Source organism: Schistocerca nitens, chromosome 1, assembly GCF_023898315.1.
Source record: "Schistocerca nitens isolate TAMUIC-IGC-003100 chromosome 1, iqSchNite1.1, whole genome shotgun sequence".
NCBI lineage: Eukaryota > Metazoa > Arthropoda > Insecta > Orthoptera > Acrididae > Schistocerca > Schistocerca nitens.
The window spans coordinates 1,300,427,275-1,300,441,246 of record NC_064614.1 but is presented as its reverse complement, the minus strand read 5'-3'; the positions used below and the strand labels follow the sequence as shown (position 1 = coordinate 1,300,441,246).

Below are 13,972 nucleotides of genomic sequence, written 5' to 3'. Positions count from 1 at the left end.
TGTGGCCAAGAAACAAGTGGACCACCCTGTTGCTGAACACGCTGCCAAGCATGACATCCTTCATTTCTGTGACTGTTTCACAACCTGTGCCATATGAAGCCTTCCCACCAACACCAGCTTTTCGGAATTGTGCAGGTGGGAACTTTCCCTGCAATTCATCCTACGTTCCCATAGCCCTCCTGGCCTCAGCCCTCAATTAGTGTCCTCACCCATCCAACCCATTCCAGCACTACACGGGCAACATTCCACCATCACACTCAGTCTTTTTACTTCTCTCCTTTTCCATTAATCCCCCCCCCCCTTCCCATCTCTCCCCTGCCTTCCATCTAACCTGGAGCACTTCACTGTCCACCATCCCTATCATACTATCCCCCCCCCCCCGCAGTCACCACCTTATCCCCACCCAGTCGCCATTCCCATCATGCATTGTTGCTGCTGCTCGCAGCACGGTTTCAGTTGCCCGAGGCTGCCTTCGTGAGTGTGAGTTGCGCGCGCACTCTCTCTCTCTCCCTCTGTGTGTGTGTACATTTATTGTTGACGATGGCCTTCATGGCCACAAGCTTTATTTGTGATAGTCTTTTTGCTGTGCCTATCTGCAACTCAGCATCTCCACTATATGGTGAGCAGCAACTTCCCTATTCATAATATTGTTACATTCCACCCTGGATTTGCCATTGTTTGATTACTGTTAAATGAATTAGATCAAGAACAAATATTAAGGTGATCATTATTTAACTGCAGTAGAACCATATTCGAGGATAAATTGTGTTCTGGAAATGTAAGGAAGGTACGTTACCAGATTGTGGTCATGCAGTTCCTCATTCATAGGTCATGAAGAGTGAGCAGACACTTCCCAATGTTATTTACCACACGTCGTCATAAAAAGCAATCAGTGTGTGTCACCGAGGTATACCAACCCTTCTCCAGATCACCTCATGAATCACTCATGACAGTGCACAGACACTCCCAGTAGGTTGAGGGGACAGTGTGTGGTGGAGGGGTACCTTGAGTACCTCTATCAGTTCTCCCTTCTATTACAGTTTTAGTAACACTATGTTACTGAATACAGATATGGATAACTTATAATATAAAAAGAAAAGCATATGGACTATGTACGTCTCTGTACACTAACCTACACTGCAACAGGGGAAATTAAGTCATGCTGTGCAGCAGTTTTATCTTCCTTCTATGAAAGGCTATTTCCTACATCACAAGTGGTCTTCAGTTTTCAGTTTACAGACTGACTTATCTCCCCGGCATTCCCTGTCCAGTTCTCCAATGTAAGTATACAAAATAACTTGTTTGAGCTAGTGTTTGTATACAGTACTCCTTTTCAATTTATTAAGTGAGTAAATATCTGCTGATGCTAAGTGAGTTTTTGTGTAAAATACATTCCTACAAACAATGGCTGAGAAGTGCTCAATTTGTGAGTGTGACGATATAAGGGACCTATGTAATGTTGGTGAGAGAGTTATTGCACTGGTAAATGTGGCACTGTGATGCTGTCTTTTATTGACAGCACATTGTTAAGCCCAGTAACCATGTTGTACACAATGGTAAATTAATGAATGACCAGAAAGTCACCGTATTTAATCTCCTCCAGTCAGGAATTTTTGGCACTTATAGAATGGGCTGAAGTGAGTGGAGCCACTTACTACATTACTACACACCCACAGTGTATCTTGCAAATTGGGTTTCAATATGCCTGAAGGAATAGAATTAATCATGTTGAAACCTAGAACAGTAATGTGCTGTAATTAAACGCTTGACTTGTGTTGAATTATCGTGAGTTCCTTAACATCTAAGTGATTAAGTTCTGTTGCAGAGGGAGTCAATTTAAGCCTCTGGGCCTCTTCAGATGTTGGGAGAGTTGAGGCTGGGATTATGTATTTGATATCTTCACATACCGTGAAAAGTATTCCAGCCATTGACAGTGGAGACAATGAAATTAACATTGTACGAGGGGCGTTTGAAAAGTCCGAGCAAAAATAAAAACTACTTACGTGTTTGGGGTAAACCATTTTTATTTTTCTACATAGTCTCCTTTTAGACTTATACACTTTGTCCAATGCTGTTCTAATTTGTTGATCCCTTCCAAATAATAGGAATTGTCCAAGTCTGCAAAATAGCTATTAGTTGGTGCAATCACCACCTCATTTGAATAAAATCTTTGTCCCACCAGCCATTTCTTCAAATTGGGGAACAAATAGTAGTCCAAGGGAGCCAAGTCTGGAGAATAGGGGGGGAATAAGGGGGGGGGGGGGGGGATGTGAAACTAGTTGGACTCATTTCCATTAATTTTGCGACCACAACTGCTGAGGTGTGTGCCAGTGCATTGTCGTGATGGAAAAGGACTTTTTGCAGTCCAATCACCGGCGTTCTCTTGCAGCTTGGTTTTCAAATGGTCCAATAACAATGAATACTATGCACCTGTAATAGTTTTACCCTTTTCCAGATAGTTGATGAGGTTTATCCTTTGCGAATCCCCAAATACTGTCGCCATAACATTTCTGGCCAAGGGCCTTTTTTGTGCAGATTCTCCCTTGGTAACCCATTCTTTAGATTGTTGTTTGGTCTCAGGAGTATAGTAATGTATCCACGTTTCATTCACAGTAACGAAACAACACTAAGTCCTGCGGATTCTTTCTGAACAGCTGCAAACCATCCTTGGAACACTTTGCACGATTCCGTTTTTGGTCAAGTATGAGCAATCGCGGAACCCATTTTGCTGATAGCTTTCTCATGTCCAAATGTTTATGCAAAATGTACTCGTTCATTCGAGATGCCCACAGCACTAGCAATCTTACGCACCTTAACTCTTCTGTCATCCATCACCATATCATGGATTTTATCAATGATTTTTGGAGTCTTAACCCCCGCAGGGCACCCAGAACATTCAGCATCACTTGTGCCCATATGGTCACTCTGAAAATTTTGAAATCACTTATAAACTGTTCTAATCGAAGGTGCAGAGTCACCGTAATGTTTATCAAGCTTCTCTTTAGTCTACTGAGGTGTTTTGCCTTTCATAAAGCAATGTTTAATCACCACACAAAATTCTTCTGCGTCCAGTTTTTGACAATCACTCGACTTCCTTGATTCACACGAATGACAAACACAAAGAAATAGACCAATATGACAAACTTCCTGTGCATTCTTTCCAAAGATGCTGCTACCTAAACATGACCTCGATACAGCCGGTGGTGCCATATCTCTGACTTTGAACGGACTTTTCAAACACCCCTCATATTATATATATACTGACAGCATGTTGCACCTGGAGCAGGATCTCCAGTGTGGTTGACAATTGATAGCTCCTACTGTTGAGCTATTACACAATAGCTTATTTAACAACTGAAAATAAATACTTAGCCAATAAACTGAAAATACCTCTACTGCATAAAAACAAGTTGTTATTGTTGTTGTGGTCTTCAGTCCTGAGACTGGTTTGATGCATCTCTCCGCTACTCTATCCTGTGCAAGGTTCTTCATCTCCCAGTACTTACTACAACCTGCATCCTTCTGAATCTGCTTAGTGTATTCATCTCTTGATCTCCCTCTACGATTTTTACCCTCCACGCTGCCCTCCAATGCTAAATTTGTGGTCCCTTGATGCTTCAGAACATATCCTGTCAACCGGACCCTTCTTCTTGTCAAGTTGTGCCACAAACTCTTCTTCTCCCAAATTCTATTCAATACCTCCTCATTAGTTATGTGATCTACCCATCTAATCTTCAGCATTCTTCTGTAGCACCACGTTTCAAAAGCTCCTATTCTCTTCTTGTCCAACCTATTTATCGCCCATGTTTCACTGCCATACATGGCTACACTCCATACAAATACTTTCAGAAAAAGACTCCCTGACACTTAAATCTATACTCAATGTTGACAAATTTCTCTTCTTCAGAAACACTTTCCTTGCCATTGCCAGCCTACATTTTATATCCTCTCTATTTCAGCCATCATCAGTTATTTTGCTCCCCAAATAGCAAAACTCATTTACTACTTTAAGTGTCTCATTTCCTAATCTAATTCCCTCAGCATCACCCGACTTCTCCTTTCAAGACACTGTCCATTCCGTTCAACTGCTCTTCCAAGTCCTTGGCTGTCTCTGACAGAATTACAATGTCATCGGCGAAGCTCATAATTTTTATTTCTTCTCCGTGGATTTTAATACCTACTCCGAATTGTTCTTTTGTTTCCTTTACTGCTTGCTCAATATACAGATTGAATAACATCGGGGAGAGGCTACAACCCTGTCTCACTCCGTTCCCAAACACTGCTTCCCTTTCGTGTCCCTCGACTCTTCTAACTGCCATCTGGTTTCTGTACAAATTGTAAATAGCGTTTCGCTCCCTGTATTTAACCCCTGCCACCTTTAGAATTTGAAAGAGTGAGTATTCCAGTCAACATTGTCAAAAGCTTTCTCTAAGTCGACAAATGCTAGAAATGTAGGTTTGCCTTTCCTTAATCTTTCTTCTAAGATAAGTCGTAGAGTCAGTATTGCCTCACGTGTTCCAAATTTTTGTACGGAATCCAAACTGATCTTCCCCGAGGTCAGCTTCTACCAGTTTCTCCATTCGTCTAAGTGAAGTTATTTTGTCTACTTGTAAGATGTGGACAGGAAATGCTTGGAAGGTATACTCAGTCTGTAAACTAAAAAGTGAACAGCACTCATTGTGGGCGAAGACAATTTCCCAGAAGAAACAACAGCTGCTGTACAGGGTGACTAGGAATCAATTTCCCATCTAGTACTGTAGAACAATGCGCTAAGATTTACATAGATTCTGTCCATACACATTTCTTTTGTTAATATTTGTAGTACTCCACATCTGTAGTGCATATAGTGTTAATGGATTTTATGGAAAATAAACATCTCCAGGGAACATCTGCACGCGCGCACACACACACACACACACACACACACACACACACACACACACACACACACACACACACACACACACAGGCGCCAGTGATTCATAAGACGAGCTGTGGAAGGTTTGGTGTAACTTTGTGAAACACCCTGTAGTTTTTTGTTATTTAGTGGGGTAGGAGAGAGGATCAGGATTTGCTTGCTCACTCTTCAGTTAGCGTACCTATGAAGGTAGTAAGTGCATCCTCCAATTCTCCACCGCCCTCCCCCCAACTTTCCACCCTGTTGTAGACCCAGAATACAATTTTGTCTCTCAACACAGTTCTACTGCACTTAACATGTGGTACACATCTAACATTTCTTCTTATTCAAGTTCACATAACAATAATCATCAACTTTGTAGTATTAAAAACAACTATTTGTAATTATCTGCAATTTTTCCATCACCTGCAACATGAAACTATCCGTCCTAGAGAAAAATGAATAAGATTTTTTTGTATGGAATTTAATACAGCTTAATTTTGTACAGGGAAACATTTTCGCTAGAAGCGGTAGTCTTCTAGTTATTCTAGAAAGACATAAAATAGTGACCTTCAAATTACCACCACCACCCCCACATTCACATCTCAACAGTCAAGATTTTTAGTATTTTTTTATTACCCTGCTGCTATCACAGTACACAAATTTGCAACTACACAAATTTATTTCCTTAATTTTCCTTCACTGACTTGACCAATTCATCCCTTGGTCTCCCTATACAATTTTTGCTCCCACACTTCCCTGAAGTGCCATATTAACAATTGTGTTGCTTCAGAATTCCTTCTTATAGTCAAGTTTTGCCATAAATTTCTTTTCTCCTCAATTTGATTTAGTGCCTCAGTTACATGATATACCAATCTAATCTTCTTCATTCTTTTACAGCCCCACATTTCAAAATCTTTTCTTCCCTTCTCTTCTGAACTGTTTAGTGCCCACATTTCACTTCTGTACAAGGATATAGACCAGAAAATATTTCATAACACAAATTTAAATTCAGTGTTAAAAATTATTTTTCAGACATTTTGCTTCTACAAGCCAGTGTGCATTTTATAGCCTCTCTTGTACCTCCATCAAAAGTTATTTTTCGCCCCAAACAGCACAACTTTTTTTACTATTGTTACATCTCATCTCATTTCCTAATCTAATGCCCTCTACATCACTTATTTCATTATGTTCACTATCCTTGTTTTCCTTTTGTTGGTGCTCATAAACTCTTCTGAAGAAACTACCCATTCCTTTCAATTGCTCCCAATCCAAAACCTTGGATTCAGCACCACAGTTGGTCCTAGACCTTTTTTCTGTCACTTATGGCTTCTTTCACCTCTGGTAATGATTCATTGGTGTGAAAAATTCCATGTTGGAGTTTGTTAAACTGTAGGTCTCCCTCTACAACTAGCTGGGAAAGTTATTTGGTTAAGGGAGTCAAGAGCATACCACCTCCAACAGGACCATGCCTAGTAAAGTGCTGATATGTTCACAATAATCTTTATGATTGAGTCATCTTTTATATGTAGAATTTACAAAAAAAGAAAACATTTAAAGATATTAGCTCAACAGTAAAATAACCTTTCATACAGTAGCCTACACACTACCACAATCTGATTTTCTGCAGAGAGAGAGAGAGAGAGAGAGAGATAGAGAGAGAGAGAGAGAGAGATAGAGATAGAGATAGAGAGAGAGAGAGAGAGAGAGAGAGAGAGAGAAGAGTAGAAGAAATAAGATAAGCAATAATCTTATGAAACCCGGGGGGGGGGGGGGGGGGGCATAAAGTATATGAAGTGAAAATTCTGCTACCAAGGTAACAAAGTAGCATAATAGATGAAGCAAGGAGGACATAAAAAGCAGACTTGCACAAGCAAAGATGGCATTTCTGGCCGAAATGAGTATACTATTTGTGTTAATCTCGGAAATAAATGTCTGAGTAGGTGTGTATGGAGAACAACAGTGTATGGAAATGAAGCATGAACACTAGGAAAGAGAATCAAAGCATTTGAGACGAAGGGAAATATGGTGTTGTAGAAGAATGTTGAAAATTAAGTGAACTGGTAAAATGAGTTTATCCACTGAATGTGCAAGGAAAGGAAAATGTGGTAAACAGTGACAAGAAGGGTCAGGATGATAGGGTATGTGTTCAGACATCAAGAAGTAACTTCCATGGTACGAAGTGTGTAGCGAGCAAAAACTGAAGGGGAAGGCAGATTGGAGTGTGTTCAACAAATAATTGAGAATGTTGGATGCAGATGCTGCTCCGAGATGAAAATGCTCGCCCTGGAAGTTTCTACATGGATCAGTCATCGAGACCAATGATATTAGAAGTGTCACAGCTTCCACTGACATGTAGAAAGTAATATTATAGCTTTAAGGATAAAAACCCTTAAAGATAGGTGTGAGAGGTGTATCTTGCACGTATTTCCCCCATTTTCATATATTTAAGCCTGATAAATATATTTGATGTAATGTAAGAGAGAACTTTTGTCAACTGTCACCTTCTGTCAACTTTATTTGATCAAATCTAGTGCCTGCCATAATTTGCTCAAAGAAAGTGATAGTCTTCCGTTTATTGCGAGCAGAATTCTAACTTCAGTTGAATGTTATTTATTCAGTAATTTGTTTAGCCTCTGTCAATTAACGGCAGCTAAAACATACATAAAAAACATACATGCAAATAATACACATGCAGTACACACCATAAATTGATGAAATAATAGTGATAAAAGTATAATAAAGGGCTTTAGAAGACTGCTGTTGATTGAATCGCACGTAAGATATTTTACAATAGGTTTAATGTACTGTTTAGAAACATGGATACAGTATTTCTAGGGTGAGTGTTCTGCTTCGTAATATGAAGAGCCACTTTCCATTCACAAATTCTTATACCATATGACTTTACATCAACTTGCAGTGCCTGTAACATATTTTGTTGGATGCTTTTAAAAGAACAAACTGCCATTTGACTGTGTATTACTATATTTATCTTCTGTAGTATCTAGATTCTGGCTTTTATGCCATTATCAAGTACAATGCTAAAAGTTGTTATGGCCCAACAACGTTTAGTGTTGGGCATGTTATTTTGTACAAAATAACCCAAAGTTACATTTTTTCGCAAGGATCTTTTTTTTGATGAGAAGCATATCTGAGCTGTGAACAAGATAGCTGGCGTTGTGTATACATTACATATTGAAAGCCATGCTATATTAATAAACTCAATTTTTTGTATTCTTCTTTGCTTGTAGCCAGTAGGTATCTGTTTCCAATCTGAATGATGTGGTTGTTCTTGAGACATTGCTCTTATCGGAGAGATGCAAGGTTAAAATTTCCATACAGTTACCCCAATTTAAATTTTAAGATTTACCTTCATCAACTGAAATGAATACCACGATGGTTTCTTGAAGTTGCTGCCCCACTAGAGTTGGTGCTCAATCTCTAACAACTTGTTTTCTTTCTTCTCACGGGCACTGATGACCACACAGTTGAGTGCTTTACAAACCGAACATCATAATCATCACCTTTCTTTTCCCCTCTTTGCTATCTACTATTCAACAGTCCACCCATACGGCACGAAAAGCAATAAATGAATAATTTCCAGCAGCTGTAAGCTTTTTTACTTACAGATATTAATACACTACATAAAAGTATTGGGGATTACAGAAGCGTCAGATTCCACCCGTCTGCTTTGACCCATGACGTCACTAATATGACAGAAATTACCATTCTCAATGTCTCCAATATGGCGCCTATGATGTCATTTCGTCAACAACAACAAACAAGAAAATACATACAAAACCAACAAACATCTCTCACTAAAAATACAATCAAACTAACGGGACCACCGCAGAAAATTGGGGTTTTTTGGTGGGGACAGACACACACCATGATCCCAAACCACACAAGACGACGACATAAAAACACCACAAAATTTCCAAATTCCGCTTCACTTAAAATATAGACAGGAATCTGTCACTTCCCTTCATCTACATAGCTCAACCATAATTGTCGATACCACAAATTAAGAAACAAACTCCTCCAAAAATTATAATCACACCGCAACTATCAATACTATATATATATATATATATATATATATATATATATATATATATATATATATATATATATGTGTGTGTGTGTGTGTGTGTTGCCTCATCAGGAAAGAGGGGAAGGAGAGGGAAAGACGAAAGGATGTGGGTTTTAAGGGAGAGGGTAAGGAGTCATTCCAATCCCGGGAGCGGAAAGACTTACCTTAGGGGGGAAAAAAGGACAGGTATACACTCGCACACACGCACATATCCATCCACACATATACAGACACAAGCAGACATATTGAAATATGTCTGCTTGTGTCTATATGTGTGGATGGATATGTGCGTGTGTGCGAGTGTATACCTGTCCTTTTTTCCCCCTAAGGTAAGTCTTTCCACTCCCGGGATTGGAATGACTCCTTACCCTCTCTCTTAAAACCCACATCCTTTCGTCTTTCCCTCTCCTTCCCCTCTTTCCTGATGAGGCAACAGTTTGTTGCGAAAGCTTGAATTTTGTGTGTGTGTCTATCGACCTGCCAGCGCTTTCGTTCGGTAAGTCACATCATCTTTGTTTTTACATATATTTTTCCCACGTGGAATGTTTCCCTCTATATATATATATATATATATATATATATATATATATATATATATATATATATAAAAATTGGAATCGGACATTTCCCTTGACCCCATCGCTATCACTTAGGACATCAATATCAGGGACTCGTCAATGATGTGCTTTAACATAAAATCTTCATTATTTTCACTGATTCTTTGATATATAAATTGAATATCAGGAGTTGAAGATTAAATGCCTGACTTACACCCTTTATAATCTGAGCACTTTGTTCTTTGTCTCCCATTCCAGCTTTTCCTTCTGCTCTTTGTATTGTATACTATCTGTCATTCCCTGTAGTCAATTACCTAAGTAAAAATTTTGAATTCTTTCATCATTTCACATTGTCAAACATTTTCTACTAGTCAACAAACTTTATTAAAGTGTTTAATTTTCTTAAATCATCTTTCCTCTTTCAAGTATACTGTTGGAACTGACTCCTCGCAGTCATTACCTTTAGCGAACATCTAATAGACCCTCAATCTCCTTTTGTGCAAGAACTGCTAAGTGTTTTGTGATAGTTCTCACACTTATCTGCCTGTCCTGTTTTCTGGATTATGCCCATTCCACTTTTGAAAACGTGTGATGGTACATATGCAGTTTCAGAATCTACATACCAACTTAAGAGTAACTGCTGTTTAATAGATTACTGATAAGGCCCTATCTCTGACACTATTACATTTGACTATACAGTCTAAATAACAAAGTATGGCATCCTGAGAATGTGACAATCACTGCACTTTATCAGTACTTTATCAATCATGTTACCTGATCACACCTCATGGACTAACAAAGTTTGAACTCTTCCCTTTCAATCACTCAACCGTTCTTACATTTATTTTTACACACACCCTTCTTCACAATTCAAAAATGGACAAATCATGTTTATTTTAAATGGAGATATCTTAAACACAACCACAATCAAATATTGTAATAAATCGGACACATTTCAGCATCAATTTTAGCTTTTGTACCATGACCCCAAAGAAAAATGTTAATCTACACACTTTTGGTTTTCTAGCAAGAAATTCTGCAAGTCCAAGAAGGTTATCTTATTTCAGAAAGCAAATTGTTCCAACCACTAATTCATTTGTAGTAAAAGTTACAGTGGACCTTCTCACCATTTTCTTATTTTATGCATGAAATAAGTGCATAATGTGTATCAAAATACTGATAATGTGATCATCTAATTTAAATTTTCTGAACTTACTTTGCAATTTTAGTTTTTATGATGCAAATGCATTAAATATGGGAAACTGCATTTAAATATGGCACAAACGTAAACATTATTCTACACTACTGGTCCATCTGTTACGGTGCCACTATTCTTATTTAGCATTAACATTAGCTGATTTTGCCAACTCAACCTAATTACGAACTTCCAACCAAGACCTCGGGCTAAGTCTCAGATCAGACTGTCACAACAAAAATGGGGGGGGGGGGATGCAGGAGGAGGCTGAGTGTTTGGATAGATACCACAGCCGAGTCCCCAACTGCCTCGTTGGTTCTAATACAGCTTTTCATGCTTGATCAATTTGTAAAGTGTGAAAACCCTCTTAATTTACTTGTACACATTATCAAACATGCCCTCTTTATCAAAACACTGTGCTGTTTTTCCAGTATCTTAAATTTTTCTACTTCTGAAAATGTAGTCAACGTCCAGCACCTAGTCACTAACTGAAATTCAAATTCATGCCATAGGCTTAATGAATCTCAATGACTTGAGAGTGATATCAGTAGTACACACACACAAACCAAAGATTTCTAATTCACGTTAGCTCTTATTCTGAATCCAAGCGTGTTAATGCATTCTGAAATTGTCAAGACTTCTATCAGAGGCCACTAGACACAACCATGATTACAGTAACATGACTGGATGTAGTTCTGAAGCCTGCTACTACTATAAGTCTTACACTGTCCATTTAATACTTTCTAAGTCGCTTCCTTCACAGGAATGCGCTACACACAAAATCCTGTATTTCTCAAAATATTGCTCGTGTCTCTTAATTCGGTGGGGAACTTAAAACGCTTCAAGTGAGAAGTTACTGTTTAAATGATCCAAGTTAACCTATGAAGTAAATTCCTTCCCGACTTTCAATTACAAACTCTTTCAAACGTTGGTTGCTTTCAGTTATAAACTAATCTCAGAAATTCAAAGGCATTAAGTTTACTAGCTTAACATCTTGGCCCTCACATGATTATGTCATCTCCATCCACAAACTGTAGCTCCTCTGGTAGACATGGGTATGAAATTTTAACTATACCCTGAGATGACGCTGCAGTCACTTACTTTTCCTTTATGGATACCATAAACTATTACTAGCCTTAAATGACTGTCCCTTAAGCAAAAAATAGGCACATATTTCGACAACTAGAAACTGACAATATGTTGTTATTTTACGGTTTTGACTGCACAAATAGCAATTAAGGAAAACGCTGTCAAGGAGAATAAGATAGTTATTTCTCACCTCATCCGACAAATCATCTTCATCGTCAGAACCGCTTCGGATCTTCTCTGGCGTAAGGTCTTTACTACTTGCTGTTAAGGATTCCATTCCACTGTCGACCTCCTCAATCTGAGCCATAAGAAAAGAGATAATTTAGCACTTCTTCAATCCTCCTAAAACGAGGATGCAACGAAGTCCCACGCCGTACAATTTTACACACACCACACTTCTGCCCTACAGCTTGAACACGGAGACAAAGATCTTAGTACCTGCTTCTTCTTGTAGAATGTTAGTCAAACTTTTTTCCAAGGACATACATACATAGCGGGTAACAAAGTCAGATGCATTTTGGACGGCATTAGTAAAGACCGGTCATTCTTAAAAATGAACTCAATTAACCTTACATAAAACGACACCGCTGTACGCTATTTATAGTCTTTGCAACTAGGCAAAGAGTGTTCAAGATGTCTTATTACAATGACTTTCATGGATACAACAGCTCCATCATGTCAAATGTCACAAGTCTTTAGAAACTTCTATTTTATGTTTAATCGGAACTAGATGTAAGCAGTGAAGGAGCCTAGGGAGTACTGTAGTGCTCAAATTCAACAGTTGTACAGCGATCTATGAGCAGCCATGAAATAATAGCCACATGCGCATTTACGATGACAAGGCAAGTAAGTGATCTCGTTTGGATAAAGAGCAGTGGCAGTACTAGTATCTAAGTGCCAGAGAAAAAAAGGACAAACATGACTTTTTTACTGAGGCAAACCCGAAACGACTTTTTGCTGTGCAGTTAGACACACTGAACGAATCTAAGATATGAATCCAATTCTCAGGAAGAATTCCGGGACAATGAGCAGAAATCAAGTTATGTATGCTAAGATACTTCATCCATATAGACTGTTCACATTTTGTCGAGCTTAAATGGAAACAAGTTTATGCTTTTTGAACTGCAGCAAGTTAACATAAAATTTTCATTTAAAGAAGAAGACGTTATGTCGCAAAGTGGTTGGATTGTTAGGAACCAAACCAGTAGCAATGTCACTCAAATTCTCTCAGCCAGTGACTCTTTTCACCTGAGCGGTGCGGTATACTGGAAAGATTGATCTGCATACAGATTGTTGCCTAGAAACCTCGCACCACTTTGCAATATTCATAGACACCATGCAGAGAACTATAAGTGAAGTTAAAGTCTGAAATGTGGAAAGGATTGTAATGCAGTGTTCACAGAATACTCCTTTAGCTGATCCCATCTGTAGATTCAAGTGGCTCTGTAGTGACACGTGAATGTTTCTGATACCACAGCAAAAATGTTAATGGCCTTTCTCTGAACAGCTGTTGCTCCTTTTTGGTCGCGTATTTTAGTCTCCTAGATTAAAATTTCTTGAATTTTGTTTATAATATTGGAAAGAGGGATGGTGTAGGCCTGGCAAACTGAGGACTCCCTTCCAGTATACAACCACACTGCTACTCTAACAGTCTGGCGATATACGCGTTACATCAAAATCATATCTGATTTTTCCGACTGTTGTGTACACTGTTGAAGTCTACAGCTAGACGAGCAAGTTTCATGACTGCTACAGCAGCTGAGGACAGACTGATAGGCGTCCAGCACACAGCTAAGCACACTGACCATACCAGAGTCTCGTGTCTGTTCGCATCTACTATCCAGCAGGGCAGGCAAGTGTGGGACTTCTTCCCCTCATGGCAGGACACTGGTTTGCGAAGCTGTTATCTTGTTGCTTTTTGATATTATAGTTCTACACATGTCGTATTACTGTCACAGACAACATAACATAGTTCCATTAAAAAAATAAAACTCGAAAACCACACCATGATATGTTTACTCGTTTTGGACACATTTGGAATGGCCCATGCTACCTGCGTCATCCTGTTTGTGTATGTGTGTGTGTGTGTGTGTGTGTACTGTCCATTATGACAGCACGTTACGTGTTCTCTTCAATCTGGT

At 38.9% G+C, this 13,972-nt stretch overlaps 1 protein-coding gene across 2 annotated transcripts in view; it reads right to left on the bottom strand.

Annotated features, from left to right (window-relative positions):
- Positions 1–12,453, bottom strand: part of LOC126202429 (mitochondrial import receptor subunit TOM22 homolog) — a 59,576-nt gene extending 47,123 nt beyond the window's left edge. The window contains exons 1-2 of one of the 2 annotated variants that reach the window (XM_049936866.1): positions 12,270–12,453; positions 12,022–12,129 (exon numbers count right to left, since the gene is read on the bottom strand). In XM_049936866.1, coding sequence (XP_049792823.1) covers positions 12,022–12,108 — 87 coding nt within the window. In that variant the 5' untranslated portion in view covers positions 12,109–12,129; positions 12,270–12,453. The other variant, XM_049936865.1, reaches the window with a different exon arrangement.
- Positions 12,454–13,972: the final 1,519 nt, after the last annotated feature.